Source organism: Danio aesculapii, chromosome 1 (assembly GCF_903798145.1).
Source record: "Danio aesculapii chromosome 1, fDanAes4.1, whole genome shotgun sequence".
Taxonomy (NCBI): Eukaryota; Metazoa; Chordata; class Actinopteri; order Cypriniformes; family Danionidae; genus Danio; species Danio aesculapii.
Genome location: NC_079435.1, coordinates 37,235,078 through 37,253,279, shown reverse-complemented (window position 1 = coordinate 37,253,279; position 18,202 = coordinate 37,235,078). Strand labels below are relative to the sequence as shown.

General features: G+C 41.1%; 1 protein-coding gene across 3 annotated transcripts in view; it reads left to right on the top strand.

Annotated features, from left to right (window-relative positions):
• Positions 1-18,202, top strand: part of slit2 (slit homolog 2 (Drosophila)) — a 140,510-nt gene that overhangs the window by 89,596 nt on the left and 32,712 nt on the right. For 2 of the 3 annotated variants that reach the window (XM_056459733.1, XM_056459741.1), the window contains 12 exons: positions 2,021-2,171; positions 4,075-4,149; positions 4,243-4,386; positions 4,649-4,792; positions 6,336-6,502; positions 6,777-6,909; positions 7,146-7,214; positions 8,051-8,122; positions 9,561-9,632; positions 9,808-9,879; positions 17,517-17,680; positions 18,067-18,191. In XM_056459733.1, the coding sequence (XP_056315708.1) occupies positions 2,021-2,171; positions 4,075-4,149; positions 4,243-4,386; positions 4,649-4,792; positions 6,336-6,502; positions 6,777-6,909; positions 7,146-7,214; positions 8,051-8,122; positions 9,561-9,632; positions 9,808-9,879; positions 17,517-17,680; positions 18,067-18,191 (1,388 nt within the window). The remainder of the gene's footprint in view (positions 1-2,020; positions 2,172-4,074; positions 4,150-4,242; positions 4,387-4,648; positions 4,793-6,335; positions 6,503-6,776; positions 6,910-7,145; positions 7,215-8,050; positions 8,123-9,560; positions 9,633-9,807; positions 9,880-17,516; positions 17,681-18,066; positions 18,192-18,202) is intronic. The other variant, XM_056459749.1, reaches the window with a different exon arrangement.

The window sequence follows — 18,202 nt, the reverse complement described above, 5'->3', positions numbered from 1 at the left end:
ATGGTTTGTCACAATAAGACATTATTTGGCCAGGATACAGCTATTTGAAAATCTGGAATCACATTTTTAGTAAAATATTACGTTTTGATATATATATTTACAGTAACAAATTTGCACAATATTTTCATGAAACATGATTTTTATTGAATATTCTAGTGATTTTTTTTTTTTTGCCATAAGAGAAAATGCAATCATTTTGACGAATACAATGTTATATGGTTGAAGTCAGAATTATTAGCCCCCCTGTTTATTTTTTTCCTCAATTTCTGTTTAACAGAGAGAATATTTTTTTCAACACATTTCTAAACATAATAGTTTTCATAACTCATTTCTAATAACTGATTTATTTTATCTTCGCCATGATGACAGTAAATAATATTTGATTAGATATTTTTCAACACACTTCTATACAGCTTAAGATGACATTTAAAGGCTTAACTAGGTTAATTAGGTTAACTAGGCAGGTTAGGGTAATTAGGCAAGTTATTGTATAAAGATGGTTTGTTCTGTAGACTATCGAAAAAATATATAGCTTAAAGGGGCTAATAATTTTGACCTTAAAATGGTTTTAAAAAATATGTTTGTTTTTTTTAATTCGCCTTTTATTCTAGCCGAAATAAAACAAATAAGACTTTCTCCAGAGGAAAAAATATTATCAGACATACTGTGAAAATTTCCTTGCTCTGTTAAACATCATTTGAAAAATATTTAAAAAAGAAAAAAAAAAAATTAAATGGGTCTAATAATTCTGACTTCAACTGTATATTTTGCTATTTTGATAATGGAAATATTTGGGTGATAAAATTGTCCTGATACTATAATGAAAAAAGCAGTTTTTACGGTAAGTTGTTAGATGAGCAAACACATAGTTATACAAATGTCACCTCAGCAGTTTGTTGTGAAAGCTTAACCCACCTGACCTTGTTTTGTGCATGCTCACAAACTACACACTTGGCATGGATCTAAAACCTTGATCTAAAATCTTTTCCAGCATTCCCCTGTGTGAGGGTTTAAATATTTGAGTGTATTACATATTCTCTCTCTTCCCTCCCCGCACACACACTCAGGGATTCATCATATCAATAAGTGTAAGTAACTGACCAAAAAAAAACAATAAGACGTCACCCAGCAAGCCCCTCCCCCTCAACCTCAACCCCAGCCAATCACAGACCAGGAACTCAATCACAGGGTTCATGCAGATGTGAAAATGAGATTTTAGCACATGATGTGAACGGAATGTGTATGTGTTTGTTTGACTGTGTGTATAACCTCTGCTTCATCTGTTTATACTGTAGAGTTCCTGCCACACTTTTCCACTTTTCTCTTGTTTTGTTTTGGCATCTTTTCTTTCTCTGTCATTTCGACTAGTTTATCCCAGCTAAACAAATTAGTATCTCATTCTCTCTATCTCTTGATCCTTTGATTCTTTCTCTTTCCTTTTCTCTGTGTCTTGTGGAGGAAATTCAGCGGGGTTTTCCTTTGTGCTTGATCTAACCATGTGGTTGCAGACTCGGACTAATACATGGTTCTGTCAAGCACCATGGAAGGTCTTGCAGCATCTACAGCATGGCAAGCAACAAGAGACAACCTGTGTGTGTGTGTGTGTGTGTGTGTGTGCGTGTGCGTGTGTGTGCGTGTGTGTGTGTGTGTGTGTGTAAATGTTTTTGTCAGTGTTTGTGCGGATGTGTGTCTGATGTCCTTGTCTTAATTTGTGTTGTGTTTATGTGTTATGTGTGTGTGTGTTTACACAACACCCCAAAGCCATAGCTGGTATGTCAGCATGGCTTTGTGGATTGTTAAGAATGAGATAGCATGTTGCCATGGTGATAACTGAGTTTCCTCTGGTTTAGCACAATTAACCCATAATGTCGTCCCGCCCAATGATCCTTTACTTTTACCTATCTACCTTTCCATCTCTCTCTGCCTTCTGTTTCTTTCATACAGTTAATTTTTACGATTGTGTAGAATGTAATAGTGTGTATGTGTGTGTGTGTTTGTGTGTGTGTGGTATTATATATAGGCGTAGAAGACTACCGGTCAAAACTAGGTGGGGATTGCTTTGCTGATCTGGCCTGTCCAGAGAAATGTCGCTGTGAAGGAACCACAGTGGACTGCTCTGGACAAAAGCTCACCAAGATCCCAGACCACATCCCTCAGTATACAGCAGAACTGTGAGTGTTTCTCTCTCATTTCATTCCCCACTGGACAAAAAAAATAACGAATATTGGAATTGAGATTTATACATCACATCAAATATAAATAAACTCCAATTGGTGCATAGCAAAGATATTTACATTAGATGTTGCCTACATTGTTTTTGTCTATTGGAAAGAATGCGTAAATAGAGCCGTCATTTTAGTACAGGGTAGCGCTCCATTAAAATAAATGTGGTATCAAGGTGCAGTGGATATTCCAGAGCCAGAGATATATCATGCATAGATATACATATACACATATATCTGTCATTTTCCGGTGGTCAGTATGCAAATATTTTTTTAAATTATGAAAATTATAATTTGACATCACTTTTCTATATTGATAGATAAGTGATCGCACGGGCATTGCTGACAAAGACTGTGTGTTTGTGTGCATTGAAATGTATTATCCTCTCTCCCTGTTCAATTTGATCTAATCCATGTCCTGAAACACAGCCCCTCTCCTGCTCTCACTTCTCATTCTAATAGAGGGAGTGATTCGTTTGAGAATAAATCTTTCTTATGAACGACTCATGTGAACCATCGATATCCCTGCATCTCAATGTGCAGAATATCCACCTGTATGATCTAAATGGTATATAAAATTTGTAATGTTCAATCATTTTGGATGGACCGTATGCACATAAAGGCGCAGGCACTGTTATGTTAGCTGTTACTTCACTTAGCCAACAGTAATATAAGTTTCTGACACTGCAGCGTCTTGTCATATTTGGTTTACATTGTTTGCTGATTTTATTCAACAAAACTAGCATAAGCCTGGAGTTTAGTGCTAGTTAGTGCAACTTTGCCTTATGGTCAGTGCAATGAGTGACTTTATTATCACTAATAACAATACTTATTTAGCACAAAATTTTCTAACATACAAAAAACGTAAAAAACGAAATCTTATCTATGAAGTGCTGTGTCTGTATGCTTTGTTTTCTTTGTTTGCTCGTTACTACACTCGTACGCAGCGCAGAAGTCCAGCTTCTTCGGACTGGCTTTAGTCTTGACTAGTGCGGTTGAATGACTTTTGTCCTGGGAGCACTGTACAAATGGGGCGGCGGTACTGACGCATGTTCAGGGTTCGTATGCAATATCTAGTGTATATATCTATGGGTGCATACTTTGTTAGGATAGGGCAATGTTTTTCCTAGAAAAAAAGATATATGTTTGAAATAGTGGAATCTAAGGATTAACAAATATAAAAATATTGAGAATTGCCTTTAAATTGGTTCAAATTAAGTTCTTAACAATGCACATTACTATCAAAAATTTAGTTTTGTTATATTTACAGTCGGAAATTAAATATGATTTATAAAAAAATGAAAAATGTTTTGACCCATACAATGTATTCTTGGCTATTGCCAAAATTATATAGTACTTCTTCAACATAAAACCAGGGTCCAAGGTCTCAAATAAGGATGTTTTAATAAAAATTCTGTTTTAATAAAAATATTGTAATATGAAATCAATGAGATTTGTGCTTGAGCATCAAGCAAATGACAGTAAACCACCAAAATGAAACCTGTTCTTCATATTTAAAAAATCCTAATTATCACAAGAGTTGCATTAAAAAAGAATGGTATGGTGAAAAAATTGTTATGAATTTAAATGATTGGGTAAATGATCATTTTAAAATTAAATTACATATAATCATGCTGTACCTTAAAACACTACATTTCTGATGGAAAAGAGGAAAATTAATACAGTTATATTGAAATCTGCTAAAATATTCCAAATAAAGATGTTGTGTTAAACTTTGCATTGTGATTAACCCTGTGGTCCATTACTGGTTATAGACTTATATACACAAATAGATAATTTATCAGTAAATTTACCAGCATGCTTTGTTTTTTAATCCCAATCCCCCCTGCAGCCGCTTGAACAATAATGAATTCACAGTGCTGGAGGCTACAGGAATCTTCAAGAAGCTTCCTCAATTGCGTAAAATGTAAGTGTCTCTCTCTCTGTTATTTTAATCTGTCATTTATAAGTAACCTTTATTACAGAACTTCAACTGCCATGCCTATTTTTTGTTTTACAGCAATCTTAGCAACAACAAGATCACAGATATTGAGGAGGGCACATTTGAAGGGGCCAGTGGAGTAAATGAACTCATACTGACCAGCAATCGCTTGGAGGGGGTCCACTACAGCATGCTGAAAGGCCTCGGTGGTCTCCGCACACTGTGAGTATCACATGTTGGCTCCCTCAATTGAACCATGCAAGTAAATATTATCTCCTAACTAAATCGCAAGTATGAATTATCTTATGATGGATCACAGCAAAAATCTAGAGTGCATGATGTTAAATAAAACAAAAATCCAAGTATGATTGTATTCTCTGTGTGTCGGTACATTGGTTTGTGTGTTCCAAACAGAATCTCATGAGCAGCTTTTGGCCTCTGGCTGTTTAAAAATCTATCACGGGTCTGTGTTTGTCACATGTAGGATGTTGAGGAGTAACAGGATAAGCTGTGTCAATAACGGCAGTTTTACTGGTCTGAGCTCTGTGAGGCTGCTCTCCCTCTATGATAACCTGATCACCTCCATGTCCCCAGGAGCCTTTGACACACTACATTCGCTCTCCACATTGTGAGTACCACATTATCAACAAAGTGTTTTGTTTCTTGTTTTGTTACTGTTGCTACCTGAATAGGTGACTGTGAGGGCATATCCTAGCCTTTAACAAAGAACAAAACCAAAGCAACAACAATTTAGCATTTACACCAACACAAAATAAAATCCTCTTTTGTTATAAAGTGTTTTGTTTTCTGTTGTTCATGTACTGTAGCATATATATTTTTTGTATTATTGAATATCCCGATGCCTGCCGTGCTGCTTAGAGTTAAGTGAAGTTTCACAAACAATTTCGAGAGGAGCATGTGATAGGATTGATCGCAGCTGGTCCCCCATTCGTAATCATTACCCAGCCAATCGGATCATCCCTAACTCAACATAAATATCTTGTCTAACTTTACTCCCTTATCTTCGTTTTTTGAAGAACGCCCCCATCCACCCCATCTCCCTTCTCCTCTTTTCTAGATTAATCCAGGATTGGGCAACACGGTGGCTCAGTGACTGGCACTGTTGAAGCAAGAAGGTTGCTGGTTCAAGTCCCAGCTGAGTCAGTCAGCATTTCTGTGTGGAGTTTACATGTTCTTCCCGTGTTCGCGTGGGTTTCCCCCGGGTACTCCGGTTTCCCCCGAGTACTCCGGTTTCCTTCCACAGTCCATAGACATGCAACATAAGTGAATTGAATAAACCAATAGTAACAGTTACAAGTACTTAGTACTCAACTTACCCGCATGACTATACACCAGCGTGGTTGGTGGTCTATTCCTCTAAGGCTGCCCCTGTTAATCAAGGAATAGGCCAAACGAATTGGGGGAGCTCTCGAGAACTACCTGACCTCGTACCCCCTTACATGCTCAATGACCAGGCGGGAGCAGTGGGCTCCATTTTTTACGAGCTCAGGGTTCTGTCCTGGGATAGCATGCCAAACCTGCTAACATCATTAAGCAGTATTTAAGGGCGAACTCTTGAATTTTTATATGAATATGGAAATATTTACTGTTCTGTCTTTTCACCAATTAAGGACACATCTGATTATGGTGATGTACTGTACATGATAAAAAATCTCTAAGAACCTAATGGTACTCCGAATGGGTTTACCAGATTTTCCACAGTTCACTTTCAAAATATGTTTTAAATTCTCACAACTTAAAACAAACCAAATCATTGTTTTGCCATGATTTTGTTTAAAATTGTTATGTTAATTATGTGTTGTTAGTAGATGATAACAGAATCTTTAAAAGGATAGATCACCCTTAAGTTGTTCCAAACCTTTATGAGTTATTTTTATTTTTTTTTATTTTTGTTTGCTGAACAAAAGAAAATAAGTTATTTAAAAAATTTTGAAAAATGGAAACCCACGCAAACACAGGGAGAACATGGAAACTCCACACAGAAATGCCAACTGACCCAGCCAGGGCTCGAATCAGTGACCTTTTTGCTGTGAGAGGATCGTGCTACCCACTGCGCCACCGTGATGCCTGCCACAGCATTTCGAACAATGCATTTGTTTGTATGATTTGCCAAATATTTGCTTCATGATTTTACCTTATGCTGTCCACAGGAACTTACTGGCCAATCCGTTTAACTGTAACTGCCATCTGGCCTGGCTGGGTGAATGGCTCCGCAAGAAACGGATTGTCACAGGCAACCCCCGCTGTCAGAGCCCCTACTTTCTCAAGGAGATCCCTATTCAAGATGTAGCTGTACAAGACTTTGCCTGTGAAGAAGGTACGGCAATATGTGTGTGTGGGGAAGTGTTTAATATGTATGTGTGTGCGTAAGAAGATCTTGTTTCCAGCTCTTAATAGGTCTTTGATAAGATCTGTTATGTTAACCCGAGCGTAGATCAATGTTATCTTTCCTTTGCATAAACTCCTGCAAGCTAACAATAATAATCACCCTGGGCTTATCAAAAAGCTCACTTCAAAAATGTCACTCTTCTCGGCTTCTGATATTTGAGAACATTAACACGATGATTAATTTTCTCTTTGTGTGTGCACAGGTAATGATGAGAATAGCTGTTCACCACTGGCTCGCTGTCCTGCCGAGTGTTCGTGTTTGGATACAGTGGTTCGTTGCAGTAATAAAGGACTCAAGGTTTTGCCTAAGGGCATTCCTAGAGACGTCACAGAGCTGTGAGTGTACACAAACCACAAGCAATTTTATAATAAATGGCCATTTTCAAAAATCCCCGTATCTGATCCAGGCACGTCTTTTTATAAGCACAGCTGCCTCCAAAAACACATACTTGACGTCTGAAACAATACACGACTGCTATATATACGTCTTTGAAGTTTCTCCCATTACACTCTTGCTAATGTGCTATTTCCTCTGTGTTTGAGTAATAACTTGTTTGTCTTTTTTCTGATAGCTATCTCGATGGCAACGAGTTCACGCAAGTCCCTCTGGAACTATCCAATTATAAACACCTCACTCTCATGTAGGTACTGCCCATTTTGGAATCAGCCAATCACTAGTCATTACAGTTATATCGGTTCTGCCCCTTTAAAAGTATTTTTCAGTAACCTTTATACCGTATATGGTGTATGATGATTTATTTTCTCATCCAGCCAATGTCAAATGCTGTTTTTGGCTTTTCACCTTTTCTTCTGCACTATGGCAGAATATTCCATCTCTACCAAACAGAGCAAATAAACGAAGTGCTAATGAACAATTATAGCAAATATAGACTGTGAGTTAAATATGTATAATTGTCCATTTTTGTCACATTACTGTAAAGCAGTTACACATGAACTGTCAGAATATTTTGAATTTAGTTATGTAATTTGGTCATGTAAGTATGTTTCTTTTTAATATTTTGTTATTTTCATGACTGCATATAAACTAGACTGATACATCAAATCTAAAGAGAAATGTCCGTTCAAGTGAAGCAATGCTTCAAGCCTGTGGAATGCTTGTGTTGCTGTTGAATGTATGTTGCATTTTGACTATAAGCCTAACACATAACTATTGTACATGTTTTGTGTTTTAAAAGATTTAACAGTCCTTGCATTATTACCATCCTCCGCGTGTTTAACATTGGCCACGATTTGCATTTTGTGTCATTTTGAACTAAACTTTGAATTTGGCTTTGTTGGAGCGAGTGAAATGGGCATCTCCAAAGAATCTTGTGCTTTTTAATGCCGCGCAATGTCGTGTTATTGCCGTGTACCATAAATGTTGGCTTTGAGTGTTTGATTTTCTTGTGGCTCATAACACTCTGCCTTTGTTTGTGTGTGTGTGTGTGCGTGTGTGTGTTTGTGTGTTTTCTTGCAGTGATTTGAGTAATAACCAGATCAGCACATTGTCCAACCACAGCTTCAGTAACATGTCCGATCTGCTCACACTGTGAGTGTCAATACAATCTAAGGCTTCAGATTGTTTGTCTGCGTTCTTTGTGCAAACACTATTGTAGTTCTGTGTGTCTGTAGCTGTGCATTGTGTGCAAAATCAACCTAAGATTTCTTAAAACTAAATGTTTATCTGTGTATATGCAAATATAGGTGCGTTATGCACCATTGGAAATACTGGCTCACTTATTGCTAGTTTATAAACCTGCGATTTAGATGAGAATGAGTGATTTTATTTGCCTCTTTTGACACTTTTCTTAAAGGTGCAGTATGTAAGTTTGACATGGTTGAACTAGATAATAGATTTCTGGATCAAAACAAATGCAAGTGCAGTTTGCCAGATTGAGGAGTGAGTCTGACGACGATCTTAAAGTCTGATTTAAACCGTGTTCTAAATTAAAACAACGACACGCGATAGAAGGAACATTTTCAATGTTAAAATAAGTTTTTGTTCTAACCAACACCTCGAATTGATATATTAGAAACGGCTTCTATTTCTTATAGCTGAAGACAGGATAAACTGTGATCACCTCAGGTACACCTCATGTGCTTTATTCAGAGTTAAATGCTAATAATGTGAGTTTGTATGGCATTTTACATGACATTTATTGCCATATACTGAAAGCAGCAGCAGATAGTTCACCTTAGCTCTTGAAAATAAAATAGATCGTTTGAAATTGAACTTTAAAACTGTGACTCAAAACCAACTCACATCAGTGATTCAGCATGTACATTTAATAATGTAAAAGAGGTTTAATATGTATTAATTAGATTATAAACCTTACTATTTAGTGAGTGAGTGCCTATTCTGGGCTTCTGAATGGCTGCACAACAGAACTTATGGCTGTAATTTCTGTTGTGTTTTGTAAGGTGCAAACAGTCAAAATGCTTATCACTGCAAATCTCGTCACGTAGCATGTTGTTAGGACACAGGGTTACAATGTAACCCGCCCACCTAATGTTTACATTCATAATATTTATATAATTTTCTAATTAATAACCTCATGTGGAACTCTGAATCTGCGACTCATTTCAGAGTCTGCTACTGTCCACCGGAGGTTGCATTTTGGTCGCGGGTGCATGCATTGACAGCCATTCTGAATAAATGAATGAAATATGTGGTTTACCACCAAAGCAACCCGGGGTGCTGGAATATAATTGGCTAAAGTGGCAATGGGCGGGTTAAAAGAACCATAACAAAGACAGCTGTTCCGGCACGTAAAACACATTATCTAAGCAGAATATCTTCAGCATTGTTTTTCAGATAAGCTAGAATGTTCACTTAGCACGTTTCTTAAATATCTGCAAACATATTATGCCATTTTTATGCTTTAGAAGAGTGAAAACGTACATGCAGCACCTTTAAATCAATTATTAAAGATAATAACTTAATTGTCCGCATTGTAACTGTATTGTAATGTTTTGTTTCATGTCAGAATTTTAAGCTACAACAGATTAAGGTGTATTCCTGCAAAAGCTTTCGACGGTCTCAAGTCTCTGCGTTTGTTGTGAGTACCTTACTAGCGCGTGTGTGTGTGTGTGTGTGTGTGTGTGTGTGTGTGTGTGTGTGCGTGTGTGTGCGTGTGTGCGTGTGTGTGTGTGTGTGTGTGTGTTTGCTATTAGACTTTGATTTATGTGTTTTGAATTCTCTTGGATAGCTTCATTTCTTTCTTCTCTCTGCAGGTCTCTCCATGGTAATGATATTGCTGTGATCCCAGATGGAGCTTTCAAAGATCTGTCCTCACTCTCTCACCTGTAAGCACCTCAGAACACATACTCACACACACACACACACACACACTCTCTCGCACATGAAGCACTTATGAAGCGCACCAAATAGGTTTTGACAGCTGGATGCACTTTGGTTCTTTCTTTTTTTCTCACACAAGCACACTGAAACATTTTCTTTGTCTGAACCTGGGGTTTTGCAGACACAGATTGGTTGAGTTCTTGGTCTCCTATGTTGACCTTTTTTTGTAATTCCCATAGATCAGTTTCACACGTGTAATTGTGACTGACAGCCAAGAAGAAAAAAAAAACACATTTACATTACCTTACACCAGAGACTGTCAAGTAACCAATATTGCAATAATTCTAAAGAAAATCACATCAAAGTCACATCATATGTGTACATTTGGAAAATATTAAGTATATAGTACAGAAACAAGCATTTTTGTTTTGAACATGACAAAGAAAGAGTAGTAATATCTAGGTGTGTGAGTTATAAACTCCATAGTTATTATTCTGTTCTTTGGCACACGTTTTGCACTTTCAGGATGATTTGTGGACTGTGAATGTGATAGGCAGACATTATCGCATTAACAGGGCAATCAGCCAACCAGAGCAGCATGGAGGAACAACCCCCTGCCAAACTCATGCTCAATGATCTGAAGCGTGATAGCTTTCTATGAAAATCCATTCTCTGATGTCTCTGCTGGATGGTGTTGCTTAAGGGAAATGAGCAAACATTAAAAAAATGAACCAATGAGATAATAAAATAATCTGCTGGAATTGATAGAAATTTACTACAAGTACTGTGTATGGTTAGAAATAAATTAGACAAATCTACAGTAAAAAAAAAAAAAAAAAAAAAAAAAAAAATATATATATATATATATATATATATATATATATATATATATATATATATATATATATATATATATATATATATATATATATTTCACTCCAAATCATATGCTAATATGCTTTTTTTACTATCCTTGTTTTCTAACAGGAGTATATAGAAAGTGTACAGTGTCATATAAAATACAGATCAACATCATGATGACCAGAGATGGGAAGTAATGAAGTACACATACTTTATTACTGTACTTTAGTAGATTTTTCTGGTATCAGTACTTTACTCCACTATAAATTTTTTTGACAACTTTTTACTTTTACTCCTTACATTTTTACACAAATATCTCTACTTTCTACTCTTTACATTTTTAAACCACGGTCGTTACTTTCGTTTTCATGTGTTTGGTGGCATAATCTAGATTATTTCTTGTCCTTGGGCAATTTAAATGCCTTTTTGATGCAATCAATCCCTTTTTCATAATTTTTAACCAATCAAGCACCTTATGTAGGCTAGTTTATGAAGATTACTATGAGAAGGCAAAAATGACTACGCAGAGGAGACAGATGGAGTCGGCGAATTTAACATGACTGGTGTTGCCGGTAATAGGTTTTAATAGTTTACACGGTAATAGGACAAATTTTGCTCAATCAGATCGCAGGTAAACAAAGAGAATGCCATTGCAGTTCAAAAATATACTGTTTAAATGCTTAAGGATAGAGTCACTGAAAAAAAACACTGAAATAATGAGTTATTTTGAAAGCTGCTCTTTGAAGAGAACCAGCAGCTTTAATCTAAAGCAAAAAAATAAAAGTTTGCTTTTACGATAGAAAAAATCTATAAACTTTTGGGCAAAATTCTGTGTAAAATGTAAGACATTATTTTTTAAAGATGGACAGACCTGCAGAATTATTTTTAAAGTGTAATAACATGAATGGCAGCTGTTGTTTTTGATTTAACAGTCGCAAAACTACATGCTGAATGCTGTGGGTACATGGGCTGACTTTGAGCAATGATGTTGGGCAATATTACAGGGTGTGATGTTGCTTGGCTACTTTCATAAATTTGTCAACAAACATTTTAAATAAAAATTTTAAATGTAGGTTCATTTATATAAATGTATCAACAGGATGTGAGGTATGTTATGAAGCGGACAGGAGACAGAGGTAAGGAAACGTTAGGGTGTTTATTAAATGACAACAAGGAGCACATGGAGGATAGCCAGGAGGATCAGGAATGATGTTGGGGTCTTTTCCTCCGTGGCTGGGTAACAGGAATACACGAGGATGGACAGCACACACCAGATACAGCTGACAGAGGATGACACAGACTTGGAAGGACTGGAAGACAGGACGATTCGGGAGGACCAGGAAGACTAGGAGGAATACAAAGAGAACAGGTAAGTAAATCGTTTGTTTTAGCTGAGGATGACTACGCTGAGTGGTCGCTCAGTTGTCCGCTTTCGTCGAGACGAGCCCGGACAATGAGCGACTGGAGTGCTGTGCTTTTATCTGGTGCTCGTGAATGTGATGCAGCTGTGTGCTCATTAGAAGTCAGGTGATGGTGATCTTCGTGAGTGGGGGTCGTGAGAGCCTGACCAATCCATGACAGTACCCCCCTCCCCAGGGCCCGCTCCTGAGGGCCGACACCTCCGACGCCGTGGTGGTCTCCCTCTGCCTCTAGGCGCTGGGAACTCAGGGTGGCTCTCATGAAACTCCACCATGAGACTAGGATCGAGAATATCAGCTCTGGGAACCCATGTCCTTTCTTCGGGGCCGTACCCTTCCCAGTCCACCAGGTACTCCAACTGGCCACCACGACGTCGGGAACGCAAGATCTCCTTCACTGCGTAGACGGCTCCTTCTTCTAGGAGCAGTGGAGGAGGGGGTTCCTCTTCGTGGTCAGGCTCTGTGGAGGGAAGAACAGGATCGTGATAGGGTTTCAGGAGTGATACGTGGAATGTAGGGTGAATACGGTAGTGAGAGGGTAATTGTAGTTTGTAGGTGACGGGGTTAACCTGTTCCACGATGGTGAAGGGACCAACAAATCGGGGACTTAACTTGCGAGAGGGCAGTCGCATGCGTATGTCCCGGGTGGATAGCCACACCTTTTGTCCGGGTGTGTATCTGGGTTCTTCAGACCTTCTCCTATCGGCGGTTACCTTGCTTCGACGGACTGCCCTCTGCAGATGTTGATGAGCCTCGTCCCAGACTCTCTCGCTCTCCCGGAACCAGTGATCCACTGCGGGGACATCAGATGGTTCGCCATCCCAGGGAAAGAGCGGTGGTTGGAAGCCCAGGACGCACTGGAATGGCGTGAGTCCGGTGGAGGGTTGCCGCAGTGAATTTTGGGCATATTCTGCCCAGCCCAAATACTGGCTCCAGGAGTTTCTGGTGACCACTGCAGAAGGTCCTCAGGAACCGTCCCACCTCCTGAATCTTCCTCTCTGTCTGCCCGTTGGTTTGGGGATGATATCCAGAAGAGAGGCTGACGGCCACACCTAGGAGCTTGAAGAAGGCTTTCCATAGACGGGAGATGAACTGTGGACCTCTGTCCGACACAATATCTTCTGGAATACCAAATGACCTGAAGACTTGATTAAAGATATTGTCGGCAGTTTCAAAGGCTGTGGGAAGACCTTTCAGAGGGATTAGTTTGACAAACTTTGAGAATCTATCTACTATGACTAGAATACAGGTATTACCTTCTGACGAAGGGAGGTCAGTGATAAAGTCCACTCCTAGGTGTGACCAGGGACGGTTCGGAATCGGCAAGGGATGGAGCTTTCCAGCGGGTAGATGACGTGGGCTCTTGGATTGGGCACAGTCCTTACAGCCCTGAACATATTGCCTCACATCCCTTGCCATGTTTGGCCACCAGAATCGTTGGGATACTAGCGAGAGAGTATTGTTGATCCCTGGATGTCCAGTGCCTAGCGAGGTATGTAAGGAGTGGATCAGATCTACCCGGTGTTCAGGTGGTATGAACTGCCGATGAGGAGGGCATCCCGGCGGAGCAGGGGCTTCCGGAGTGGCAACGACTGGAGGAGCGTTCCAGGTGATCGGACAAATGGAGATGTGTTCGGGAAGAATCTTCGTTGGGAGTTCTTCATGATCGTGATGCTCGTGTAAACGAGAGAGAGCGTCTGCTCTTAGATTCTTGGGTCCTGGACGATAGGAAATGGAGAAATCAAAACGTGAGAAGAAAAGTGACCATCTGGCTTGACGTGGACATAGTCTCTTGGCCTCTTTGATGTATTGGAGGTTTTTGTGATCTGTGATCACCTGGAACGGATGTTTGGCTCCCTCCAACCAGTGACGCCACTCCTCCAAGGCTAGCTTGATTGCTAGAAGCTCCCTGTCTCCTATGCTGTAATTCTGCTCCGCCGGGCTCAACTTCCGAGAGAAATAGGCACAGGGATGCAGTCGGGGCGGTGTATCATGATGTTGAGATAATACTGCCCCGACGCCGGTGGTGGATGCGTCCACTTCCACCACGAAAGGAAGATTTGGGTCAGGATGAGTCAGGAGTGGGGCCCTTGTGAACTCCTTCTTAAGAAGGCGGAAGGCTGCGGCTGCTTCTTTGGTCCACTCCAGTCCTTTGGGTTTACCCTTGAGGAGATTAGTGAGAGGTGATGTAATCCTGCTGTAGTCCTTGATAAACCGTCTATAAAAGTTAGCAAACCCAAGAAACCTCTGGAGCTCCTTAATGGAAGTGGGTTCTGACCAGGATAGAACAGCCTCAATTTTCTTCCCATCCATACGTATACCGGTTTGGTCAATGATGTATCCCAAGAAATGAATCGACTTCTGGTGGAATGAGCATTTCTCCGCTTTGAGGTAGAGGTGATGTTCTCTCAATGTGTGTAGGACCTCCGCAACGTGTTGGCGATGTTCGGCCTCACTCCGGGAGTAAATGAGGATGTCATCTATGTACACTATTACACAGTGGTGAAGAAACTCCCGGAGGACTTCATGAATGAAGTTTTGGAATACGGAGGGGGCGTTGACCAGACCGTAAGGCATGACCTCATATTCATAGTGGCCAGTAGGGGTCACGAATGCTGTCTTCCATTGGTCCCCCTCACGTATTCTTATCAGATTATACGCGCTGCGGAGGTCCAATTTAGTGAAGACTTTAGCTTCTCGGAGCTGTTCCAAAGCGGCTGGTACCAGAGGAAGGGGATATCGGTATTTTACTGTACCGTTATTTAGGACCCTGTAGTCGATGCATGGACGCAGCCCTCCGTCCTTCTTGGCCACAAAGAAGAAGCTTGAGGCGGCTGGTGATTTTGAGTGACGTATGTACCCCTGACTCAGAGCTTCCCTTATGTAATCTTCCATTGCCTGATTCTCTGGAAGCGAGAGCGGGTAGATCCTACCTCTTGGCAACTGGGCATCTGGAACTAGGTCGATCGCGCAGTCCCATGGCCGATGCGGCGGTAGCTGGGAAGCTCTCTTGGGGCAGAAGACATCATGAAAGGAGCTGTACTCCTTAGGAATGTGGATAGACTGCTTCTCAGGAGGGCTCTCGACCGATGTTGCAAACAAAGAAATGGGGTTCCGACCTTGAAGAGGGAGTTTTGGAAAACAGGCAGGTGTACATCCAGATCCCCATTTCTTTATCTCTCCTGTGCCCCAAGAGATGATGGGATCGTGCTTCACCAGCCACGGGCGCCCTAGAATGATGTCCATATTTGCACCCTCCAGAACCAGAAATTGAATCCTCTCTTGATGTAACAACCCCACTTGAAGAAGGATGTCTTCGCATTGTCGATGGATACGGGTCGAAGATCGAGTGCACTGGGTTATCGGTTGTATCTGGTATATATGCGAGGACGCCTCAGTACGGAGGTGGAGTTGACGACAGAGGGATTGGGAGATGAAGTTCCCTGCTGACCCGGAGTCGATGAGGGCTGTGACAAGGAGAGAAATAGAGGCAGTAGTTATTTGTACGGTGGTAGTAAGTGGTTTACATTGTTCAATATTCGTACTGAATACACTCACTGAAGTCCGAATGGGACGAAGGGGACACTCCATACGGGTGTGTCCACTGACACCGCAGTATAGACACAGACCCCGGGTCAGCCTCCTCTGTCGTTCCGCTGATGTCAGTCTTCCAGACTCTATTATCATGGGTTCTGGTTCTGGAGAGGCTGTTGACTCAGGCGATTGGAGGAGTGCAGACGAGGGGGTGATGGTGTCCTGTTGATAGGAACGGAGACGATCGGAACATCGGAGAGAATGTTGGATGAATCTCTCCAGACCCATTGTATCATCTAATGTGGCCAGTTGGATTCGGAGAGTGGGTTCCAAGCCGAGCCGGTACGTGGTCAACAACGATCTCTCATTCCATCCACTTGCAGCTGCTAGAGTGCGAAACCGGAGAGCATATTCCTGTGTAGATAGAGTACCTTGCTTTAGATGATACAGCTGCTCTCCAGCGGCTACTTCCCCATCAGAACGTCCAAACACCTCTTTGAAATACTCCGTGAAGGTAGTGATGGAATTCATGACCGGCCCGGCTTGGTTCCAGATCGTCTCAGCCCATTTAAGTGCAGGTCCAGAGAGTAGAGATACGATGTAGGCGATCTTCGACTTATCTGTGGGATATAGAGAAGGTTGCATTTCGAATATGAGGGAACATTGTAACAGAAAACCATTGCACTCCCCCGCTCCGCCTGAGTAGGGCGCTGGTCGGGCCATGGGACTGGAAGGAAGGGCCGAAGAAGAAACTGTGGAGGCGGAAGTGCTCGGTGCTGGTGGTGCGTTGGAAAGTGGAGCTGGTGGCTGTAGAATCCGCTTCAACTGGTCCACCAGCTCTTGAAGGTGATCGGGGGTGCTCATGTTGTCGTCGTTATGGGTCCGGGCTTCTGTTATGAAGCGGACAGGAGACAGAGGTAAGGAAACGTTAGGGTGTTTATTAAATGACAACAAGGAGCACATGGAGGATAGCCAGGAGGATCAGGAATGATGTTGGGGTCTTTTCCTCCGTGGCTGGGTAACAGGAATACACGAGGATGGACAGCACACACCAGATACAGCTGACAGAGGATGACACAGACTTGGAAGGACTGGAAGACAGGACGATTCGGGAGGACCAGGAAGACTAGGAGGAATACAAAGAGAACAGGTAAGTAAATCGTTTGTTTTAGCTGAGGATGACTACGCTGAGTGGTCGCTCAGTTGTCCGCTTTCGTCGAGACGAGCCCGGACAATGAGCGACTGGAGTGCTGTGCTTTTATCTGGTGCTCGTGAATGTGATGCAGCTGTGTGCTCATTAGAAGTCAGGTGATGGTGATCTTCGTGAGTGGGGGTCGTGAGAGCCTGACCAATCCATGACAAGGTACAGTTCCCAACCTATTCTCACTCACTATCCTTCAGCTTAGTCCTTGATTTATCAGGGGTCGCCACAGCAAAATGAGTCTTTTGACTGTGGGGGAAATCAGATAGTTACCTACCTAGTGAAACTAAACAATGTAGTAGTAATGGGTACTCAAGTACATTTTTGAGGTTTTTGCTTTTACTTGAGTACAAAAGTGTAGCTAGTACTTCAACTTTTACAAGAGCCGTTTAAACATTTTCTACACTTCTACTTGAGTAAAGGATGTGTGTACTTTTGCCATCTTTGGTGGTGACACAAATTCAGAATAATTTGTATAAAAAAATTTAACACCATAACATAAGGTAACAAAGCCTTTAATGTATTTAACTAACTAACAGAAAAAAGTATTGATTTTTGCAGAAGGCACTGCTTGTCTTGGTGTGTAATAAGTTGTTATGTGTGTGCCTTTGTTTTTTGTTTTTTGCAGGGCTCTGGGCGCAAACCCGCTGTACTGTGACTGTCACATGCAGTGGCTCTCTGACTGGGTAAAGAGTGGCTATAAGGAGCCTGGCATCGCCCGCTGTACCGGCCCTGGAGATATGACTGACAAACTGCTGCTCACTACACCCTCTAAGAAATTCACATGCACAGGTATAAACAGCCCACCTAAGACACACTTATCCTGTCACAGAGAGGGCATTAGCACTAACTCTAACACTAGCTTATATGTGCAGATGGTAATATCGTAAGTAATATGATATGATTGGTGCATTTGTAGAGGTGCCGGGGACTTGTGGTTTTCCTGTACCAGGTAAGGAAGCCAATCAGAGCCCAGAGAGCTCTTATAGCCCCACCCCCGTATCTTCCACCTAAACTTTCCCCGGGTTTAAAGTGACCTGTGTTTAATTGTGAATAATTTATGTGATGCCTACCTGATCAATCCTATGTGTGTTTGTGAGTCTGTGGACATTTGTCAAATTTCTGTTTGTGTGCATAACAAGCTGTGTAATTTTTTTTTCTCTCTGCATTTCTCTTAGGGCCAGTGGATGTGAGCATTTTGGCGAAATGTAACCCTTGCTTGTCTAATCCCTGCAAGAATGATGGGACCTGCAGTAACCACCCTGTAGATTTTTACAGATGCACCTGCCCGTATGGTTTTAAGGTACATACACA